This window comes from Pollicipes pollicipes, unplaced genomic scaffold, assembly GCF_011947565.3.
Source record: "Pollicipes pollicipes isolate AB1234 unplaced genomic scaffold, Ppol_2.1 Scaffold_4881;HRSCAF=5763_pilon_pilon_pilon, whole genome shotgun sequence".
Lineage (NCBI taxonomy): Eukaryota > Metazoa > Arthropoda > Thecostraca > Pollicipedomorpha > Pollicipedidae > Pollicipes > Pollicipes pollicipes.
This window is the reverse complement of record NW_023596576.1, coordinates 34676050-34694971: the sequence shown is the minus strand read 5'-3', so window position 1 is coordinate 34694971 and position 18922 is coordinate 34676050. Positions and strand designations below refer to the sequence as shown.

The window sequence follows — 18922 nt, the reverse complement described above, 5'->3', positions numbered from 1 at the left end:
TGGCTGTGGCTCCCGGCTCGCCAGTACTAAATGATGCTCCGTTAAGTCATTAGCCGGAGAAAGTTGATGGACGCCGTTAAAAGCAGCTTTTTCTGAGACAGCTTACGGCGGTAGAGCGGTGTGAATGAATGCGCACGTCGGCTGTCTAAGCATTTCGAAGCATTCTTCGAACCGTTTCGAAGCATTCTTCCCGGCCATCGCATGCTGGCCATTACGTTACTAGCCGGCTGGCCACAGTCGGTAATGTACCGTCATAGCGAAGAAAAGGTCATGTCGTTCGATCAGCGATTTGCAATCGAGTCTGAGAGTGTTCCCACAATGGCATTGTTTGAACAGGATGACCCCCGTCACGCGCGCATCAAACTAATTCAGATTATAATCCTTAACACTCAAAATGGCCGCGGCGGGCGGCTTCCTGGCACTAAGTGGTACGCTGTTGGGGCATCAACCGAAGAAATCGATAACGTTATAATAAGTTCTTGCACAGGCAGCTGCTAGCTGTACAGCAGCGGTAAAGAATATACACGGTGGCTATGTTTGCGTGCGCATATAAGTTTTATCTCCGGCCACTGTGTTCTAACCATCACACCCCCGCTGGCTATCCACAGTCGACCATGCGCTGTCATAACGAGCAAAAGGTGATGTCGTCTGGTCGGCAATTTATATTGCCGTCTGATAGTGATCCCACAATGGCATTAGTTGAGTATTGTCAGTCACGCCACGCACGCATAGAAATGCTTTAACTTCTCATTCTTAACTCCAGAAATGGCCGCGGCGGCCGGCTCGCCAGGGGAGTAATACACCGTTGGGGCATCAACAGGAAAACATATAACGTCATAAATAGCAGCTTTTGCGCAGGGAAGTGATGGCTGTAGACAAGTAATGACGAACTGATACAGTGGCTGTCTCTGCGTGCGCTTATGAGCTTTATCTCCGGCCACCGTATGGTAGTCAAGCTACCGGCTGGCTGGCCTCAGTCAGCAATGTACCGTCATAGCATAATGCGGAAAAGGTCATGTCGTCCGATCTGAGTTTACATTGGCGTCTGATAGTGCTCCTACAATGACATTTTTAGCATAAAGTAGTTAAACGCACGCGCCACGCACGCATAAAGTCTTAATATACTTGTCAACAACAACTTGTCGACCGTAACTCTCGAAATGGCAGCAGTGGGCAACCTCCCAACACTAAGCTACATGCCGTTGGGACATCGACCGCAAAAAATGATGACGTCATCAAAAGGAGCTCTTGCGCAGGCAGCTGATAGCTGCAGAATAGCGGTAACGAATATGCACAATGTCTGTTTGCGTGCGCATATAAGTTTGACCTTGGGCCACCGTTTGCTGGTCATCACCCTGTCGGCTTGCTGGCCTCAGTCAGCAGTGCACCGGTGCAGGGCGGAAAAGGTCATATCGTTCGATCGGCGATTGATATTCGCGTCTGATAGCGATCACACGATGACATTGTTTGAGCTTGGTCACACCCTCCACGCACACATAGAAGTGATTTATACTGCCAACTCTAAAGATAGCCGCGGCTGCCGGTTCGGCAGCACTGAGTGATTCGCCTTAGGGGCGTCGACCGAAATAAATTCATGACGCCATGGAGAAAGTTCTTGCACATTCAGTTGATAGTTGTGAAAAAGTGCTAACGAATGTATACAGTGGCTGTCTTTTCGTGCGCTTACAAGTTCTCATCTCCGACCACCGTATGCTGGTCATGCTGCCGTCTGGCTGGTCGGCAATGCGCAATCATAACGAAGAAAAGGTTTTGCCTCCCGATCGGCAATTTAAATTGGTGTCTGATGGTGCTCCAACAAGCACATTGTTTGACCCTGGTTGCACCCGCCCCGCATGCACCGCATTATTTCATATTGCTTTCCCTAACTCTGGAGATGGCTGGCTCGCCAGCACTGAGTAACACGCCGTTGGGGCATCGATCGGAAACAATCGATGACGTCATCAAAGAAACCTGGTGTACGGGCAGCTGGCAGGACTGTAGAACGGTGCTTACGAATATATGCAGTGACTGTTTTTGCGTGTGATTAAGAGTAATTGCGCCAGGTCACCGTATACTGACCATAACGCAACCGGCAGGATCTGGACCATAATGCTACGGCAATGCAGCGCCCTAACGAAGGAAAGGTCATGTAGTCTGATCGGCGATTTATCTTTGGCGGCTGGTTGTTTTCCCACAACTGCGTTGTTTGAGCATTATCGCACCCGCCGCTGACGTATAAATATATGTTTAATTGGCATCCGTAACTCCAGAAATGGCCGGCTCGTCAACGCTGGGTGATGTATCGTTGGGGCATCGACCAGAAGTAATCGACGACGTCATCAAAGACAGTTGTTCCACAGGCAGCTGACGTCTGTGGAACAGTGTTAGCGGGTATGCACAATGAGTGTTTTGACGCGCGCCTATAAGTAATCTTGCCGGGTCACCACATGCTTGCCATCCCACTGTGCCGGCTCTGACCGCTGTCGACAATACACCGTCATAAGGAAGAAAAGACCATGTCGTCCGATCGGCGATTTATATTGGCGTCTCATAGTGCTCCCACTGTGACGCTGTTCGGGCATAATCGCACCCGCCACGCACGAATACAAGTACTTCGTAAGGCCATCCGTAACTGGAAATGGCCGGCTCGCCAGCAGTGATGCGCCTCCGTTTCATCGACCGGAAAAAATCGACGCCATTAAAAACGGCTCTTGCACATGCAGCTGCTGGCTGTAGAGCATTGGTAAACGATATACACAGTGGCTGTCTTTTGTCTTTGTTTGCGCATATAAGTTTATATCTCGAGTCACCGTATGCTGGCCATCGCGCTCCCGCTGGCTGGCTTCAGCCGGCAATGCAGCGAAGAAAGCGTCATGTCTTCCGACCGGCAATTTATCTTCGTGCCTGCTAGCGCTTCTACCGTGGCATTTGAGTATGGTCACACGCGCCACGCACGCATAAAAGTAATTGAAAGTGTCATCCATAACTTCAAAGATGGCCGCGGTGGCCGACTCCCCAGCAGTAGGTGATACGACTTTGGGCATCGACGGAAAAACTCGATGACGTCATTAAGGGTGGCTTTTGCTTAGGCAGATTATAGTTACGGAGCAGTGTTAATGAATAAACATTTTGAGGTAAAAATAAGTTAAGAAGTTGATATATGAACGATAGGGTGTTGGTAGTCAGTCTCCACGTTGTGGAAACGTCCACCCAGCCAAATATCGCGGGCCCCAGGCTCGGTATTGGGGGCCCAACGGACATGGAAGGAGGCAGCTCAACATGGGGGGGGGGGGAGATGGACACTCTCAAAGGGATACAAAGTTCTGCCCCCGCTGACCTTACGTCACCGGCTAGCTGAACGCCTGGAGCCCGTCGGCATGCCGCGCCGTTGCTGGCGTGTCGAGATTCCCGGGCTCTGCATCGGTGAGACGGCCGGCGGCCGAGCACAGCCTCGGCAGTGCTCTGTCAGACCGCCGCTGGCGTGTCGAGAGTCCCCGGGTTCCGCGTCGGTGAGACGGCCGGCGGCCGAGCACGGCCTCGGCAGTGCTCTGTCAGCCGGCGCTGGCGTGTCGGGAGTCCCCGGGTTCCGCGTCGGTGGGACGGCCGGCGGCCGAGCACGGCCTCGGCAGTGCTCTGTCAGCCGCCGCTGGCGTGTCGGGAGTTCCCGGGTTCCGCGTCGGTGAGACGGCCGGCGGCCGAGCACAGCCTCGGCAGTGCTCTGTCAGCCGGCGCAGGCGTGTCGGGAGTCCCCGGGCTCTGCGTCGGTGAGACGGCCGGCGGCCGAGCACAGCCTCGGCAGTGCTCTGTCAGCCGCCGCTGGCGTGTCGGGAGTCCCCGGGTTCTGCGTCGGTGAGACGGCCGGCGGCCGAGCACAGCCTCGGCAATGCTCTGTCAGCCGGCGCTGGCGTGTCGAGATTCCCGGGCTCTGCGTCGGTGAGACGGCCGGCGGCCGAGCACAGCCTCGGCAATGCTCTGTCAGCCGGCGCTGGCAATGGTCCCCAAGACGTCAAAGGTGGAGCCCTTCACGCTGCGGCACGGTATGTTTGACAGTGGCGCGATGTTTTAACTCCTTCCTCCCAACATTCTGTATTAGGTCACCGTTTGTAAGCCTGCGTCGCCCTGATGACAAGCTCCTCAGGACGATGCACATAGCTTCGCTGATCTGCGCCTGCCCGCATACAACGCAACGGGACGGCCCTCGCGATAAACACCGGACGTCAGGCCTGGTGCTGGCCTCGGGGGTCCGCCGTCCTGACAGCGGCAGGATCCGGCCGCGCCGGTGCGTTGGCACGAGCGGTAGTCCGGACTCGCCCGCGGCCCAGTCCTCCCGTTCGTCATCGTGCTCCCGCGAGGCGGCGCGGCGCCTGACGGGGCGTGCTCTCCCCTCCCCCCCCCCCGACATCGTGCTGGTCGTCACCATGTCGGACCGGCCTGCGCCGGAGAAGGTGAGCCGCTGCGCCGGCATCTGCGTCCTGCAAGGGGGACACGACCGGCGCGCCACCATGACGCTGCGCAGCGCCAGCAACGAGAAGCGTGAGCTGGAGCCGGCGCCGGACGGCCGGGCGCGGCGGCGCCGGGGAGAGGGCAGTTCTTGAGCACCACGAGCAAGGGATAAAGGATACAGCATCTACGGGATCTCAGCAAGGCATAAACAGGATGTTGGTAAGGCATGCAGGATACTCAACCAGCGTTTAATGGTCATGATCTTCTCCGCGATCCGTTAGGTTCCGGCAACCGCATGAGCGTTGGAATGTACAAATGTTAGCTTGGTGGGATGTGCATCATGGACATGCCGTTCCCAGGTAATGCTAGGCATGACAAAGCTATAATTTACGCCAGCACGGCGGGCCATTCACTTTTCTCTCGCTTAAGCCCCTAGTTTAACCACTCTTCTTTCACAGAGGGACTCGCGAACTTTGTCGCTCATACCAATAAGGGAAAGGTCCCGCACGGCCGCCTGGATGGTAGCTCCATAGCTTAGTACGGAAGTACTGAGCACTACAAATTCGTCCGCCGTAGAAATGCGGGCGGTCCATTCAGATGGGACGATAACCTGACATGGCGCACCGCCGCACCCCCGAGCCCTTCATTACCCACCCAGTAGCGGACCATGAGGACCGCCAGCCGTGAGAACCACCAGCCATGAGGACCGCTAGCCATGAGGACTACCAGCCGCGAGGACCACCAGCCGTAAGGATCGCCAGCCGTGAGCACCACCAGCCGTGAGGACCGCCAGCCGTGAAACGGCCGTCAATTCCACGATTGTTTAAAAGCATTGAATGGGGTTGACTGGGGGTTGACTAAATGCTCTAGATGACCAGCGAGCACGGCAATGCCCGGAACAGATGAGCAAAAACGTCCGCGTAGCGCAAAACGGTCAACGAGATCTTGGCAGAAGAATGCTTGCAAAAATAACTTGGAAATCTCCACCATTGTCGGTGGCGTCCACTGGCATTCTGAATAAAATCCAAACCAACCAAATATACCGCTATATTGTTATCGATTGGTGGCTGTTCCAGGAAAAAGCGCATTTACGGGCCACTCGCGATTAACATGTATCACATACATTTCCCTGAAGGACCAGGCACTTTTCACTATTTCCTTCGCACCGGAACAGCAATCTAAGGCACCGGGCCACAAGGAAGGCAAACAAAACCTCGCGAGGACACGGACTTTACTCTAACGCAAACATCAGCACAAAAATCACAAGCTCTCGATCGCCAAGTAACAGGCGTTGAACACAACCTGACCCGAAATCTGTTTCAGCCAACCATGGCAGACAAGCCACGGTATGCAATAAGACAACTTAACTACCCAGGGACGCCCACATTTACCAACGTTGAAGCATTGCACCAGCTGTCATTCATAGAAGGCTGCAATCAAAATGTCGCAGCGGACTCGGAACACTGCAGGGGTAATAGATACAGCCTGTTCAACCCATAACTACCACATTGCCACATTTCGAAACACTAGTGACTACGTACGTGGGATTGGCGACCGACCGTCCACAAACACCCCCAGTGCGCAGGCACACATACACACACACATCAACGATGAAATGGGATGGTTTGTCATTACTGGGCAACTCATCAGTCAACTCGGGGTGACGGGGCAGTCCAAGATCACATCCGACAGCAGATATCAGTTATCTAGAGATGTGGACATACCAGGAGTGCATACAAGCAACCAGTCTTTCCATTTGAAAAGATAAGGGAAGGCCGGACTGGTGATCACAGGACTCGCTCGCAGAGGGGGGGGGGGGGGGCGCAGGACAAGTGTATTTCAGACGACGAACGCCGGAGGAGACTCGGGGCGTCGCCGGCCGGCCGCCTCGGCCCCCAAACCTCAATCTTGTCAGCCGTGGCTCTCCACCGGCACGATCTCAGCCACCCGCGCCCGTCCCCGAGCGGACCCCGTGTGCCAGGCGGTAGGCCGGCTGCGACAGCTGGCGCCGCCGGTCGGGGCGTCAGGCGAACCACGCCGCCCGTCAGCTCTCGCACCGTAGCCAGCGCCGTCTGTAAGTCGGCGCCGGCTGTCGGGCGGCGGCGGGAGAGCGCCAGCCGAGCCAGCCGCTCGAGCAGGAGGGCTGCGGCGGCGGCCAGCAGACCGCCGAACAGCAGCCAGAAGGCGCCCTGCATCTCGGCCAGTGAGAGGCCCGCGCGCCCGGCGCCCAGCTGCGGCCGGCCGCCGTCCTCCGGCAGGCAGACGCTGGCGTTGGGCAGTGAGCTGCGCAGCCACGCCTCGATCAGGCCCGACTCCTGCATCAGCCGCAAGCTGGCGGCACGCGGCCCCGACGCCGTTACACACGCGCTGATACACTCGGTGACAATGCCACAGACACGGTTCAACACGTCTGGGCCCCCATGCCGTCACCGACATTCTGACACACAGTTACTGCAATACTGATACAATGTCACTGCCACACTGACACATTGTCACTGTCATACTGACACATCGTCACTGCCATACTGAAGCCTCGTAACCGCTATACTGAAACCTCGTGACTGCCATACTGACACCTCGTCACTGTCACGCTGACACCTCGTCACTATCATACTGACACTTCGTCCCTGACACCGTAACACCTAAAAACTGACGCCTCATTACTGCCATACCGACGTTACTGTCATACTGATGCCTCGTCACTGTCATACTGACACCCAGTCACTACACACCGACACCCCATCACTGACATACTGACACCCAGCCGCTGGCGCTCTGTTACTAACATACTGCTACGGATACCACGTAACTGAAACAATGCCACCACGCCCCGACCAAAACGGAGGACAGCATATACAGGCCAGCGGCGCATGGCTGACGCACAGCCATACAGTCGCAGGCGTACCCTTGTCACCGACACACTGGCACAGTGGCGCTACTATCCAAGTCTTCGGGCGCTTTGAAAGGGCGGTCACAGAGCACCCACACTGGCACACGGTCACTGATGCTGGGTTAACTGACACACTCACGGGCAGGCGGTCAATCACTGTCGGTGAATGGCTACCACAGAACGATCCATGAAATTAATTACCTTATACCGACAAAACCGTTTTCCACCGCTAGATGATTTGGAGCATCTGCCTTGAGATTTACATGGAACAACGCGAATGCATCGAGCGCAATGCATAAAATCGCGTTCTATCAGTCTGGCGTAAACATGTCCGAGATGTTTGAACGAACGCTGGAAACCAGCATTACGCATTTTGCGCCTTCCTTCAGTACTCGACAGTCCACAGATTCGACCCCCGTAAAGCATTGCTTCGACCAGAACCAGCATAACAAGCAATACCCTCCGTTTCGATTGCATTGTTTGTTCCACACCTGCATGACTAACACCACCCTCGCGACCGTGGCTTGGTAGCTCAGGGACCCCCGGTGACGTGCTTCTCCTCGGCTCGGAAGACTGTTGCGTTGAACCGCCCAAAGCCGGGAAGCGGCTGGGGTTGCCAATGCCGCGTCACGGATCAGGCCCAGTGCGCATCTGGGATCCGCTGTGGTGGACAAGCCTTCGCGGTTCGCCAGCGAAACAAGTTAGAATCATCCAGAAGGAAGTATTTCAAGTCTGAATCCGTCGAAGAGACGGCTTTGCTAAGTCAAAAGATCACAGCACAAAGGTCATCACATACCGCGCTCTTCGTGTTTGGGTCGTTCGGCCTTGAGCGATAGCAGTATTTGTTTTGGGTTGTTCGGTCCACGGCACCTGAGCTCCAAGCCACCCGGAGTCTGCCGGCATCTTTACCGGTCCACGGCACCCTTCGCCACTCACTATCGGTCGAACGCCGGCTTGTAGGGGCTGCGCTTCTGCAGGCCAAACACGACGCTGATCTCCTTGACGTGAGCGGCGATGGCTTCCAGCTCGCATGGCTCGCGCGCGCCCGGGTCCCGGCCGAGCACCTTCCGCATCTCGGCGTCTGCGGAGCCGGCCGTGCACCGTCAGCGACGGAGCGATCCGCCAACCGACCGACAGGTCACGACCGACCAATACCGCTGCGCAGAATGCTCGGTGCGCAAAGGATAGTATCACATTGCTAGGTGGACGGAAAACGGGCTCCGCAGAAGCCGGCTTCCAGTCACACAAATGTGCTCACTGCTTCTCCGCCTCCATCACAATGGCGATTCACAACTGGATTCGATGCCCATTAAATGATCCAGTTTCTCCATCCGCGCACTCACGGGCCCCCACCGGCGCTCCCTGACCACCGGACATGAGATCTCCTCCCGTCGGCGCGCGCTCAGCCCTCCAGGTGACGCAGCTCGGGCACCTACCGACCATGAAGCGGATGTCGAGGGCGGAGGCGATGATGACCCAGCCGCCGTCCTTCACCAGCGGCAGCGCGTCCTCGGACGGAGGGAAGAACCGGCCGCGGCCGCGCTGCTGCATGCTCCACAGCTGCCGACTCAGGCCCGCCAACGGGTCCTGACGTCGGGGAGTCAAGCAGACGTCAGTACTGACATCATAACAGACGGCATCCCCCACAGGTGCCGACACGGACCGGCAGCGGGTCCTGACGTCGGGGAGTCAAGCAGATGTCAGTACTGGCATCATAACGACGGCATCCTCCACAGCTGCACGGACATCAGCCCGCCAACGGGTTCCTGACGTCGGGGGGGTCAAGCAGACGTCAGTACTGACATCATAACAGACGGCATCCTCCACAGCTGCCGACTCAGACCGGCAGCGGGTCCTGACGTCGGGGAGTTAGGCGGATATCAGCATAGACGCCTACACCATTTCCGACGACCGTCAGCTCAGAGCGAGATAAAACCATCCCACACGACCTCTGAGCTACAGCGGGGCGGCGAGCCCTCGACACCAGCGCCAGCACGGTCACCGGACAGCGAGGACCAGACCGCAGCCTCGCCCCGGCCCGCCGCGCCGCTCGCCCGACCCACCGTGACGAACTTGCTCGAGGTCGGTGCCGGCGGCCGAGAGCCAGCCGACGTCCGGGCTGGTCGTGAGCTGGCGCACGTCGCCACACCAGCGGCACCACGCGAGGCACCGTCAGCGTGGCGATCAGGTTACCAGAGTTATGTGGCTACGCAGATGAGGGAGAATAGCCAGTAGAAGCCGACCACCAGCCGACCGGATACGGCCGTCGGCAGATGCACCCCGCCTGCGTAGAGAGGGCCGGGGTGTCACACCCGGCCGCACGCGGGGGCGGTCCTCAGGGGATGTGACAGCTCCGGCGCCTCAGATAACACAGCGGTGGGTGCGGCGGTCCCAGATAACACAGCTGTGGGTGCAGCGTCTTCAGATTAGCACAGCGGTGGATGCAAGCGTCCGCAGATAACAACAGCGGGCGGGTGCAGCGTCTTCGGATAACACAGCGGAGGGTGCAGCGTCTCAGATAACACAGCGGAGGGTGCAGCGTCCCAGATAACACAGCGGTGGGTGCAGCGTTCTCAGATAACACAGCGGTGGGTGCAACGTCCTCAGATAACCAGCGGTGGGTGCAGCGTCCTCAGATAACATAGCGGTCCAGGTGCAGCGTCCTCAGATAACACAGCCGTGGGTGCAGCGTCTTCAGATAGCACAGCGGAGGGTGCAGCGTCCCCAGATAACACAGCAGCGTCTTCAGATGGCATAACGATGGATGCAGCGTCCCCACATAACAAAGCGGTACGTGTAGCCACGAGAGCCCTTGGCTGGTCCCACACAGCGTGCCTGCGAACATTTAAGCTGACGCGCAACCGTCCATTGCAAACGCTGCGGTTCAGGGAATCCTGCTGATCTCCACGTAAATCCCAGGGCCCTGATCCAGCTGAAGACAGCTGCACGAGACTCCTCAGGCATCGCGATTTGCCTCAACATATCGTGCCTTTCTCCGCAGTCAGCCAACAATATTTCGCCCCAGCGGAAGAACGCCATGGCAACGAGCCAACTTCACGATCCCAGCCGCTTAAAGTATCGGAGTGGCCGCCAGCTGCCGGGGTTCAGCACCGTTACCTCGGAAGCCGCTACTGACCCTGGTTGATGGTGGCACCGTATATGTACCAGAGGCAGTTGCCGGCCCGGAAGAGGCCTCCGGTGCGGCTCGCGGCGGGCGCGTCCTCGCCGCGCGGCGAGGCGCCGTTGATGGCGTACAGCAGGGCGGACACGGTCAGCATGGTGAGCAGTATACCGAGCCACACCTGCGAACGACGGCGGGGCAGGTCACCGGCGTACCGAGCTGGCCGTCGGGGAAGTACAGCTGTGGCCTGCCCGGTCCACGCGATCCCACAGCACCGCTCGCGGTCCGCCCGACCCCACAGCACCGCTCGCGGTCCGCCCGACTCCATAGCACCGCTCGCGGTTCGCCCGACTCTATAGCACCGCTCGCGGTCCGCCTGACTCCACAGCACCGCTCGTGGTCCGGACCACATGCACAGTGCAGGATGAGCATCAGCCATTGGCAGCACAGAACATAACCCTAACTAACAGCAGCATCGGCTGAGCAGTGCGCAACCGCAGAATCCTAGCCGCATGGACCGACAGTCGAATGCCCCGCACAAACTCCTTCCATATCATCCCTAGCCGCATAGACCGATAATTAAATGCCCCCCACACACTCTTTCCACGTCATCCCCAGCTGCATAAACCGGGTCACTTTGTCTCTTCTACTCAATTCCCTCCCATAGGCGATCATCGCGCGCGCGAGGAGGGGGAGGAATAGGGGAGGAAGAATAGGGACCGCAACAAAATTCCTCTTTTCGCGTGAAGTACGTACACAAATGCAATGAACCCACCCCACTGACAGACTAACTCGACAAAGCCCTGAGACTGTCTCCACCTAAACAGGCCCGCACCGCGCGCACCTCAAGCGTGAAGGGATCCTTGTAGATGAAGACGCCGTGATCGACCCGGGCCTTGGGCGTCATGAGGTCGTAGTAGTCGGTGAAGAAGGCGACTGTGCTGCCGACGGCCGCCTGGCGGGCGGGCGTCGAGGAGAAGGGGCCGCAGACGTCCGCCTCGCCGAACGCCAGCATGCGCACCAGGCCCGTCCACGAGCCGTTCTCCAGCAGCAGGCCCCACTGGCCGTCCGGCGGCTCCACCACCGAGTACCTGGCCGACGCGCCGCGGCGACGCTCAGGCCTCGCCAGCGGTGGGGACGGCGACACGCGTGGCGTCTGACACCCGGTCAGAGGTCGGGGATGCTGGGGTGGCCGCTGTACGAGCGAGGCGGCAGCTAGTTGTGTATGATTGGAGGCAAGAAATGCCCAGACCACACCAGGTCAGGCCGCGTTAGTTCAGGTTGGGAGGTCAGGTCAAGTCGGGATCGAATAGGTAAGGTCAGGTCACCTCAGGACCTGAGTCTGACCTTTGGCAAGGCTGACCTGAGTGTTCCATTATGTATCATGAAATGTGTTTTTATGCGTTCAGTACGCTCATTCGACTGGTCAAGAGGTGGCAAACGGTTTTCTTCATTGGGACGGCAGAGTTCGAGTCCGACTTGCCCAGGTCCTGTCAATTCACCTCCAGTCAGATCAGGTCTTTCACGCCTGGCTTGGATGGAACCGTGGGCCGGGTCGGGCAGAGTCGGGTCGGGTCGGGTCGGGCCGGCCCGACCCTGCCCGAGTCGGGGCAGGCCGCCCACTCACGTGAAGCCCAGCTCCTGAGCCAGCGTGTCCAGGATGACGAAACTGAGTCCGCTGCGACTGACCACGGCGCCGGCGCCGTCCAGCTGGTATGTCACCACGCCGTGCCAGGGTAGCGTGCACACTGCCGGCGCCCAGTGACGTCAGCCGACCGGCGGCGACAGACACACCACAGTCGGACCACCCCGCCACCAGTCAGCAGCGAGGGGCCGTCGTCTGACCCCCACCACCATAGTCAACTGGGGAGCACCGCGAGAAAGGCGGCGCGCAACTGACCCAGGCCTGCGCGCCAATTCACATCTCGCACAGCTGAGCACGACTGCGGGTCGGCTTGCTGTACGCAACATCTTAAACACGCAGCAACACAGCTGCAGCCGGACAGGCCAGGCAGTGCCACAGTGTCCGGCAGGCCAAACCCCACCACTCATCGCCCGGCGAAGTGACCCTTGACCGGCGGCGACGGCGGACCGAGTCGACCCTCGGCCGTGCTCTCACCGATGAGGTGCGCGCCACGGAACAGGTCGGGGAAGGTGAGGTCCAGCCGCCAGGTGGCGTTCCAGTGGCCGGCCGGCCGCAGACGTGTCTCGCTGCCGCCGCCGCCGCCGCCGCCCGGGCCTGAGAGACGGCCGTACTTGCTGGCGCGCAGCTCAAAGGCCAGGCACGTCAGACACGTGCCCCAGCCGGCCAGGCGGGTCTGCGGGAGCGAGGCTGGTGAGACGGATGACGAGCTGACACGGACACCGGGTCCCGTCGGACGGCCAGGGGATCAGGTTAGACGGACACACACAGTGGCCAGGTCAGATGGTAGCGAGAGGTCGGTTCAGATGACCACGCGAAGGCCACCAAGTGTGCCCACCCACCTACTGGTCTTCCAGCCTGCCTGAACTGGTTTTGTCATTCAGTACACCCGTCAGCGGTCAGCACCCGCACCCAGTCGGCACACCCATCAGCGGTCAGCACCCACACCCAGTCGGTACATCCGTCAGCGGTCAGCACCCGCACCCAGTCGGTTCATCTGTCAGTCAACGCCTACACCCAGTCGGTACACCCGTCAACGGTCAGCACCCGCACCCAGTCGGTTCATCTGTCAGTCAACGCCCACACCCAGTCGGTACACCCGTCAGCGGTCAGCGACCACACCCAGTCGGTACACCCGTCAACGGTCAGCACCCGCACCCAGTCGGTACATCCGTCAGCGGTCAGCACTCACACAGTCGGTACACCCGTCAACGGTCAGCACCCACACGGTCGGTACACCCGTCAGCGGTCAGCAACCACACCCAGTCGGTACATCCGTCAGCGGTCAGCACCCACACCCAGTCGGTACACCTGTCAGCGGTCAGCACCCGCACCCAGTCGGTTCACCTGTCAGTCAACGCCCACACCCAGTCGGTATACCCGTCAGCGGTCAGCAACCACACCCAGTCGGCACACCCGTCAGGGGTCAGCACCCACACAGTAGGTACATCCGTCAGCGGTCAGCGCCTACGCCCGGTCGGTACATCCGTCAGCGGTCAGCACGCACGCCCAGTCGGTACACCCGTCAGCAATCAGCGCCTACGCCCGGTCGGTTTTTATGACCGGTGTTACAAGGCTCGCCACAAACCTTCTAAAACCGTTACAAGAACAGACGGCGAGGGCACACCCAACGAAGAGCCAGGTGGCGCGCGCGACACAGCGTCGCGCGCTCCCAGGCGAGGAGGTCTTGCCTGTATGTCGGCGGCGAGTTCGCGCTGGGTCTCCGGCCAGCCAGTCTGCCGCCGACAGCTGTCGGAAGCCACCGAGACCGTCTCCGGCAGCCAGCCCGCCTCCCAGCCGGCGTGCAGCGACTCGGCCAGCGCCAGCAGCGCCGACATCACAAACGTCTGCTCAGAGTCCAGCTGTCGGCAGCGCCCGGCACGTTCAGAGGCGCTGATGCTGCAGACGTCTGCTCGCTCCGAGCAGAGTTGGGAGCCCACTCCCCAAATCGAACAATTACAGTTACTCCAAATTCGAAAAACAGAACAACTCACCAAAAAACGTTCCCGGCCAAAGTGTCGAGTCAGTCTGTTGATACGTCCAGTGTCATTCAGGCTTACACAAAGCTACAGCGAACGGTGTTGACCCCAACACGAGCTGTGCCGGCTCCTCACCGCGCGGCGTCCCATGCGGCGGGCCAGCGGCAGCAGCAGCTCGGTCAGCTGGCGGCTCAGCTGGCGGCGGGCCACCGTGACGTTGGCGTCGATGGGCAGGGCCAGCTGAACCTCGCCGTCCGTCCAGCCGTCCACCGTCAGCAGCCAGGGCGAGGCGGCCGTCAGCAGCCCGGCCGCGTCCACCTGACCGACACGGACACGCCGTGAGTCCGCGGGTCACCTGACCTACACGGACACGCCGTGAGTCCGCGAGCCACTTGACAGACACGGACACGCCGTGAGTCCGCGTCCACCTGACCGACACGGACACGCCGTGAGTCCGCCAGCCACCTGACCGACAGGGGCATGGCATCACGGCATCACGGCATCGGTCGACAGACCACCTACCCGCGTCCACCTGACCGACACGGACACGCCGTGAGTCCGCGGGCCACCTGACCGACACGGACACGCCGTGAGTCCGCGAGCCACCTGACCGACAGGGGCACGGCATCACGGCATCACAGCATCGGTCGACAGACCACCTACCCGCGTCCACCTGACCGACACGGACACGCCGTGAGTCCGCGGGCCACCTGACCGACACGGACACGCCGTGAGTCCGCGAGCCACCTGACCGACACGGACACGCCGTGAGTCCGCGTCCACCTGACCGACAGGGGCACGGCATCACGGCATCACAGTATCGGTCGACAGACCACCTGCCCGCGCACACACCTGACAGCCGCATGCACACCGGTCAGCGCTCCGAGTACGCTCAACGGGCAGAGGCGGCGCGGAGCAGCGCCAGATGCGGGTCCTCTGCCGCCTGATCCAGGATCCGCTCCCACCGCGGACGTGACGTCACGGCTGCCTGATCTCGGGTCCGCGCCCATTCCAGGGGGGCCCTCTCACACCTCTGACCTGAACCGGTGTCCTCTCGGTCAGCACCCCTTCCGCCTCCGCCCCGTGCCCCCTCAGCAGCACCCCTGCCTACCTCCACCCCGTGTTCTCTCGGCCGGCAACCCTGCCCACCTCCACGCCGTGTTCTCTCGGCTGACACCCCTGCCCACCTCTACCCCCTGTTCTCTCGGCCGGCACCCTTGCCCACCTCCATCCCGTGTCTTCTCGGCCGGCACCCCTGCCCACCTCCGCCCCGTGTTCTCTCGGCCGGCACCCCTGCCCACCTCCGCCCCGTGCCCCCCTCGGCAGCACCCCTGCCCGCCTCCACCCCGTGTCCTCTCGGCCGGCCCCCCTGCCCACCTCCACCCCGTGTCCTCTCGGCCGGCACCCCTGCCCGCCTCCGCCCGGAGCCGCCCTCACCTCGGCCAGGATGTCGGCCAGCCGGCCGGGCTCGGCGAGCAGCACGAACGCCCAGATAGCCGGCAGGAAATCGGCGTCGGGCCGCGGCGCCTCCAGCAGCGCGGTGAGGCGGCGCCGCACGTCACCCGCCGCCCGGCCGGCCGGCACCAGCTCGTGCACCAGGTGGCTCAGCCGGTCAGTCAGCAGCCAGGTGAGGTCGGCCGCTGCGGCGCGGACACCGGTCAGCGGCGGCGAGGCGCGGGCGGAAGGCGCCGCGCACGGCAGGCTGCAGCGGGTGACGGGACGCTGGGCGGGGGCTCCGCACATACAGAGTGGAGCGGGTGACGGGACACTGGGCGGGGGCTCCGCACACACAGAGTGGAGCGGGTGACGGGACACTGGGCGGGGGCTCCGCACACACAGAGTGGAGCGGATGACGGGACACTGTGCATAGCAAACCGACGCAGTCCAGTCAGGAAGCGGCTGGGCCAAGCGCGCCCCTCCTCCTCCCCCAGACACGTCGCATATTGAACTAAGCCGCCGGCATCAAGGTCTGGACGCGCTCACATGCCTCTCACCGCCAGCGTGTGCCACCTGGGGAGATGACGGGCTCAGCACGGCTGGGTCACGGTCCGGCTGGGGTCGGGCCACCCACAGCCGCCGCCGGTCACGGTTCAGCACAGAGCAGGGAGTGGCGACAGTGACGCGGCTGTCCCGATGGGAGAGCACCTACCCGATATCTCACCGTCTGATTCATCACCAGAAGGCTCGTGTTGCACCCATCCGTGAATTAACCAGTCATAGCCACGCAACCAAGCGGGAGCATGCTATGAAGTGTCACTCAACACAATGGTAAAGCGCTAAGAGCATATTCCCTACGCTTACGTTGTGAATACACGATCCGACTCGGGCCTCCTCTCGCTGCCGCCATCTTGCTGCGGCAAAGCCCACTCTGCATCTCGCCTCTCCCTCACGGAGGGCCACGTGACGGGGCGGGGCAGGGGTGGGCGACTTACGCTGCTGGTCGGTGGACACCACCGTGACCCCCAGCTTCCCGGAGGCGGACATCCAGTGGGCGACCAGAGACAGCACGTCCAACTGCTCCGCCTTCGAGAGAAACACGCCATCTCGATTCTCGGCGGAGCTCAGACAGTAGAATCTGCGAGGCATAAACATCACAACATAACTCGCATAATGGGGCGACCTTGACAACATAGAGGTGGGTATTTTTCCAAGTGAGCGGACGTGTCCCACACCTACAGCATTCATGACCACGTCTTAGGTGGCCAACGTTCCCACTGCTGTCACCAACTCGTCGCGCACCATCCAAGCTGTCAGTCTCCCAGCTTTGGTCCGCGGCCGTCAGATGCCGCGTCTGGGAGCTGTTACCTATTGACGACGAAAAACGGAACGGAGAAATCATGGGCCAGCTGCTGCATTTCTCTGATGATGCCGCACGAGTTGTCCAGCACCACCAGCGCCACCACGGAACCGCGCAGAAACTGACACGCTGAGGGGCGCGACAGATGTCCGCTGTCAGTGAGCGGCGACGACAGAACGTCACAGGCCGGCTGACACATACCAGAAGCATGGCATAGGCCACAGCCCTGCCCCATCGGTCGCTCTATTCAACCGCGGCGCAAGACAGCGCTCACCAGCGGCAAGCCGAGCGGTTCAAGGAGCCGGCCAGTGAGCCTCTCCCCCACCCCTCCCCCTGACCTCCCGCCCCGGCACCCCCGGGGCCGCCACCCGGCTGACCTCGCCAGCGCAGGCCGGCGAGCCTCTCCCCCCCCTCCCTTCCCCTGACCTCCCGCCCCGGCACCCCCGGGGCCGCCGCCCGGCTGACCTCGCCAGCGCAGGCCGGCGAACCTCTCCCTCCCTCCCCCTGACCTCCCGCCCCGGCGACCCAGGGCCGCCGCCCGGCTGACCTCGCCAGCGCAGGCCCGGTCGGCTAGGCGTCAGGTAGTCGAGCACGATCCGCGTGCGCGGCAGCAGCCGGCCGTTCTCGTTAAGCCAGGTGGCGGTCTGCTGGAGGGCGGCCTCGGCGCCGCCGCCCAGCCGGTCCGGCAGCAGCACGCCTGGCGGCGGGACCGGCCGTCAGCATCGTGGCGACCCCGCGAGCGGTCCCCGCCCGTGCCCGGAGGCCGGTGTTGGGCACAGGTTGTCGTCGGCAACAATTGCCGGCACTTGCATTTTTCGATGGGTTATCAGTTCCAAGCATCTGCGATGGTACTGTCAGGTATGTCGTATCGTTTTCACCTAACCACGCAGGTGATGAACTCCTGTGGCGCTCACAAAAAAATAATGTGAGGGCTTCTCAAGTACAGCGTCACAGTTGTGACTATATACCCGGTCACGGTCAGATATCGAACGCAGTAGGGAACGAGTGGTGTTTCGTCCAACGCCACCTGAACTCCTTATGGGGTATGTTAGGGCCAGGCTCGCCAAGACATTTGGAGGCAAAATAATTTTCTTCGTACGATAATTTTCTCCAACACTCTTGGCCTCGAATGGCTGAAGATGTGAACAACTGCCGAAAGTGAGCCCAACAAATCACGTCACCACCCGCCGGCCTTGGAACGCCATTCTCCTCCCACTTCTTAAACTTTTCACTAATTTTCTGTGGTCGCTGAGGTATGACTTCTCTCTCACGACCCAAAACGAAAAAATGCTACATTTCCGAAGGCGGCGACTGCGGCGATGTGTATCTGTCGTCTGTTATGCACAATGTCCAATGCCAGGCTAGTTTTTATTCTCTTTAGGTGATCCTCAAGCATCAGGTCGGCTGCACTGAGCGAACCAAACTTGATTCGCAGGTGACATTAAGTTATACACCGTGTCTTGTTTAAGCAAACTATGTACTATTCACCGTACCATCGCAATTACGCTCGAATCCGTGGATAGTCCGGGTCGACTCCGCAGCCAGTCAAAAATGTAGGCGAGTAAGGGTCGGAGTTAACATCCCGAGTGACTGGAGCAGGCAACTACTCTAACCGGATGAAAATAGAAATAAAGAGGAACAAAAATTAGCTACCGGAGCGCCAACAAACATAGCTTTCCGCGGCCATCGACTGCTTAAAGTTCAGGCCTCGACCACGCACAAGGAACTCGAAGATCACAAGAAAAACCGCATCATTTGGGAGCAAAACATATCCTAAGCCCTATCTCATCATGTGGATGGGAGTTGACACATGTCTGCGGACCTGGTGTGGGCCTCGGCGCAACGCCGGGACTGCCCCAGCAGGCGGCACGGCACCTACCGCCGCTCCCCGTCACCCGTGGCGCGCGCGGACCGCAGAGGGCGCTGCCAGCGGCCAGCCAGGCGCCGCTCACCCGCTACCGGCGGCGCGTGCGGACCGCAAGGGGCGCTGCCAGCGGCCAGCCAGGCGCCGCTCCCCGTCACCCGTGGCGCGCGCGGACCGCAGAGGGCG

At 60.5% G+C, this 18922-nt stretch overlaps 1 protein-coding gene across 1 annotated transcript; it reads right to left on the bottom strand.

Annotated features, from left to right (window-relative positions):
• Positions 1–6354: 6354 nt before the first annotated feature.
• LOC119100293 (glutamate receptor ionotropic, delta-2) lies at positions 6355–13057 on the bottom strand. The gene is made up of 10 exons (XM_037223399.1): positions 13043–13057; positions 12574–12772; positions 12082–12202; positions 11299–11545; positions 10470–10635; positions 9544–9617; positions 8770–8920; positions 8270–8414; positions 6562–6774; positions 6355–6445 (listed from the first exon to the last, which is right to left on the bottom strand). The coding sequence occupies exons 1-10, from the start codon at positions 13055–13057 to the stop codon at positions 6355–6357; spliced, it is 1422 nt and encodes a 473-aa protein (XP_037079294.1).
• Positions 13058–18922: the final 5865 nt, after the last annotated feature.